At 39.6% G+C, this 4,506-nt stretch overlaps 1 protein-coding gene across 1 annotated transcript in view; it reads right to left on the bottom strand.

Moving 5' to 3' along the window:
- Nucleotides 1-255: 255 nt before the first annotated feature.
- LOC119426475 (lethal(3)malignant brain tumor-like protein 4) overlaps nt 256-4,506 on the bottom strand; it is a 62,860-nt gene continuing 58,609 nt past the window's right edge. The window contains exon 8 of the mRNA XM_037694036.1: nt 256-340. Within this exon, the coding sequence (XP_037549964.1) occupies nt 256-340 (85 nt within the window). The remainder of the gene's footprint in view (nt 341-4,506) is intronic.

The raw sequence follows: 4,506 nt of genomic DNA, 5'->3' as shown, positions 1-4,506 counted from the left end.
AGGGACAGAGTTAGACAGGTCTTTGTATGACCAGGGGTAGAGTTAGACAGGTCTGTGTAAAACCAGGGGAAGAGTTGAACAGGTCTTTATATAACCAGGGGTAGAATTACACAGGGCTGTGCATAACCACAAGTAGAGGTAGAGTAAGACAGGTCTGTGTACAAACAGGTTTAATGTTAGACAGGTCTATTTTCTCCTTCATCAGAAGGTCATCTGCTGACTTTCCTGTTGGATTCTCAGAACCTCACTGCAGAGTCAGACCGTACCTGAACTGATGGTGCTGAGCTCAAGCTCCTCCTCTTCTTGTTTCACACGCAGACATTTGGTTGGTTGGGACAATCTGGCATCAGAGCCAAAGCGGAAGAAGAAGAAGATGAGAGTGAGCTTTAGTGAAAGACAGATACAGAATTGTCTAAATGTTGTCACAGCTGACTGGAGTTTTTAAGGCTCCAGTATACTCATGCGTCCTGTCAGTCATGCGGAAACTGTGTGCACTGTCCGCAGAGGGTTGAGACTTCATACTCAAGCGTCCACCCTGAGGGGCTGCTGTCAGCTCCACAGACAAGGAGCGTTTACCTTCGGGACAAATTGAGGTCACCGAATGGTCATTTGCTGACATGCCTACTGGATTGATTGACAGGTCGCAAAAAACAAACAAAAACTAAAAAACGAGAGCTGGCAGCCCCAGCCGCAGCAGTGATCTGTGTTTATATGTTAGTAAAAAGTTCTAAAAAACAAACAAACAGGGAGTGCAGGCCCTGCAGCTCACACATTAGTCCAGCCCACCAGGAAATCTCCAGACCCTCCTGCAGCCACACTGGATCAGATTTTAATTTGCTCCTGACAAATTCCTTCATTTCTCACCCTTTCAGTCATGGAGTCAATGGAGGAGGAGGAAGAGATCACTTGCCTCTTGGCAAAAAACCTAAAGAAAAGGCCAGATCAGGGATGAAGAAGGGGAATTTAATACATTGGTGTCGCATACAAAACATTCCGTCGCTGAGCAGTTTATTGTGCGACACCGAGTACGTGTACACTGTCGTAAAGAATTTGTTTTGCATGGACATGCCCTGCGGGCGTCCATTTCGACTCTAATCCGGTACGCGTGGATCTCCACGGACCCACGTACCCGCGAGTATACTGGAGGCTTTATTGTGTTTCTGCTGACTAATGATTATGTGTTGCTTCTGTTATGTTCAGTTGATTATCTTTATTTCTGAATTTGAACAAAACTTTCTGGAGTGTCGGGAGTATCAAATTCCAAATTCATAAGTTGAATTTTAAGGCATAGGGGATTTAAAGTGATTAAAAGCTTGAAAAAAATTATTGGCTGTGGAAGTGGCAACACCTCGTCCTGTGACTTTTAGACATGAAGTACAACATTACTGTAGCTCCCACACAGAACCAGAACAGGCCTGCACCTAACTCTGTATTATTTCATCCAAGTCTACACTACTCGATAGTACTGCTAGACATTATAAAGACATATCCTTAGCTTCGCCCACAAAGAACATGAAGTCACGTCTATAATATAAAGACATGTTCTTAACCCCACCTACAAAGATTAGGAAGTCATATGTTTATAATATAAAAACATGTCCTTAGCCCCACCCAAAAAGAAGAGGAAGGCACGTTTATAATATAAAGATGTTATTAACACCACACACAAAGAACAGGAAGTCACATTTTATGATATTAAAATATGTCCTTAGACCCACATACAGAGAACACAGGAAGTCAAGTTTTATAATATGAAGACTTGTCCATAGCCCCGCCCACAGAAAACAGGGAGTCGGAAGTTTATTCATGGATTTCATTTTCTGACTAGCTTCATTTCTTAACTTTGCATTTTGTCAAGGAAAAAAATTACAAGAATTTGTTTTTGTATAGTTTTACAAATGGATGGTGGCCAATTTAAACGACTGCCCCCATTTTATAGACATTTTGCCTTTTCCGGCTGCTACATTTGAATAAATACCTAGAATTTCAGGAGGTGTTTTTGTTTGGGGTCGTTTCATGCCTGGTATTGATTTCAGGATGGCCAAGGAGCGAGGGCCATTTATGGCTGCTTGTAGCTTTAACTCTAATTTGTTTTTTGGTTCTGAGCAGCCACCAAACAGGACAGGAATGGATTGTGAGAACAGCAGAAAAAAATCATTGGACCTCCACTGCCCATCAGTCAGGACTCAAAAATCAGGAAATGTGCAGAAAACAAACTACTCTAAGGGATTTTAAACAACTGCTAAATTCATGGAAAAAACCAGTGCAGACATGTTCCTGTTTTTAGTGTTTTACATCAATATAATGTACAGTAGCTGTTTTTGTTTCTTTTATATAATTTCTTCTATTTACTTTTCATTTTATATGCTTTATATGATTGTCTATTGTTGTCTGTTCCTCATCTGTGTTCTTTGTTTAAAACATGTTCTGTTAAGAACTGTGTTATTATGCTTGGAAAACAGCTTTTGTGCTACCATTATTGAAGGGAGGATACCCCACTGTTTTGAACAATAGGCTCTGTGCACATGCGTCCTGAATCACTTCCCCTTTGACCGGATGTCGGCATTCCAGTTTCCGGTCTAATCCCCGGTCTCGGTGAAAATGGCGTTTTCTAGATGTTTACAAGAGCTGCCCAAGATAAATATCAGCGATGTTCATCGTATTGTTGATGCCTGGTCCCCTGCTCCGACAAGCAAACGTAACAAGGGATTTAAATTGTATATCTCAAGTTACCTGCACAACTACGAGGGTAAGTAACGTTAGTTTGATCGTTGTGATGTTGCTAACTGTTTGCAGCTAACGTTAGGCTATTAGCAACACGACCATTTTTGTGTATACTCACGTTATAGAAACAGGTTTTCCACACTTAAACAAAAGGCTCATATTTTGTGATCATTCTACTAACATTCTGCTCTTGTCAGTTTCTAGCAAAAATCAGGACACAGGTGAAGTCGTTGTCAGGGCTCTGTGTCACAGGTCCATGAAGAAAAATGAAAAACCTCACAGTTTAAGTGTAGGGTGAAGATAGGATTGTTCAGATGACAGTTTTAAGATTGTTGGTTCAGTAACCCGACGTTCCTAATGTTAATGGGGATTTAGCTAAGGTGGTAATTAATTCTTAAATAAAAATAAAATGGAATTGGCTATTTGATGAATATTAACACGTGAGTTTGGCCTTGCTTGTCCCCATTTGGTTATTTGCTGCATGCATTGTTCTTCTTTTATGGTTGTTATGTGTTACTTTTAACCCAGTGTTAATTTGGTAATTCATGCATATTAGTTTTACTTAAATCTAAAGAATACACTCACAGTCTCTGTAACATTATCCAGGTATTTTTACCTAGCGGGTCTCCTCTGGGTTAAAAGTGTTTTGAAATCAAGTTATCTTTATCTCATCCATTCATTTAAGATGTAATCTTGTGATAATTGTATTACACTACTCTTGACCTTCATAGAACATACTCCAAACTAAATATATAATCACATAACATGATACTATGGTTCTATGACATTAGTTATAAAAAAATATTTGGGAAGCAAGATTGCATCATGAAAGAATGGCTGATGAGTGACCAAGCTAAGATAATAAGTTCTTACTATGACATTCTTATGCAGGTGGTCCTGAAAGACTCGTGTCCTGTGGAGCTGATTCACCACAGCTGTACGTGTGTTGCTGGTGCAGCATTATGCAACCACTGTGTGGCTTTGCTGTTCCAGTCAGCACATTATTCTGAGCTGAAACTGTCAGTGGTCCCCCCTGTACTAAGCTGTACAGAAGGAGAACAGCAGTGGCACAAGCCCAGAACTTTAGTAAGTTTTCTCTTCAATAATAGACTCAATTTATTACATTTTCTTGCCGTATAACTTGTAACTGTGTCATGGATAACTGAATAGGGTATAAAACCTGGCCCCGTGGACAAGATGACTGTGCTGTCTGCTAAACCGAAGAGTGGAGCAACAACAGAGGGTGTAAGGTAAAAAAAAAAATCAATAAAAATTCTGATGTATTACAACAGTGTTTCTCAACCCTGGTCCTCAAGGCACACTGCTCTGCATGCTTTATAGATTTCCCTGCATTAACACAGCTGATACAGTTGTTAATCAGTTACCAACTGAAATGAGCTGTGTTTAAGCAGGGACAAATCTCAAACATGCAGGACAGTGTGCCTTGAGGACCAGGCTTGAAAAACACTATTATTTTATGTTTCATATCTGAACGAAATGCATGTGGGTATTCTATTTTTGACTCATGTTCTTTTCTTATTTATATACACAGGAGCACACTCTACAAAGGCCTTAGTGGGGATTTGCCGGACCTTTCTGTCCTTAGAGTAAGTAGTTGTATTTAAATTACTGATAAATAAAAATGAAATTAACAGTAGGCTACAATGTACTAACAAAGAGTTGTAGACTTACCGGTGTATTGAATACTTTTATTTTCAAGTGCTGTCTCTTTGTAAAGTGTAGAATTTTTGAGGGCTTAAAATTAGTTGATATACATGTATT

This window comes from Nematolebias whitei, chromosome 20 (assembly GCF_014905685.2).
Source record: "Nematolebias whitei isolate Nwh7 chromosome 20, NemWhi1, whole genome shotgun sequence".
NCBI lineage: Eukaryota > Metazoa > Chordata > Actinopteri > Cyprinodontiformes > Rivulidae > Nematolebias > Nematolebias whitei.
The sequence above is the reverse complement of the archived record's forward strand: the minus strand, read 5'-3'. Positions and strand labels throughout refer to the sequence as shown.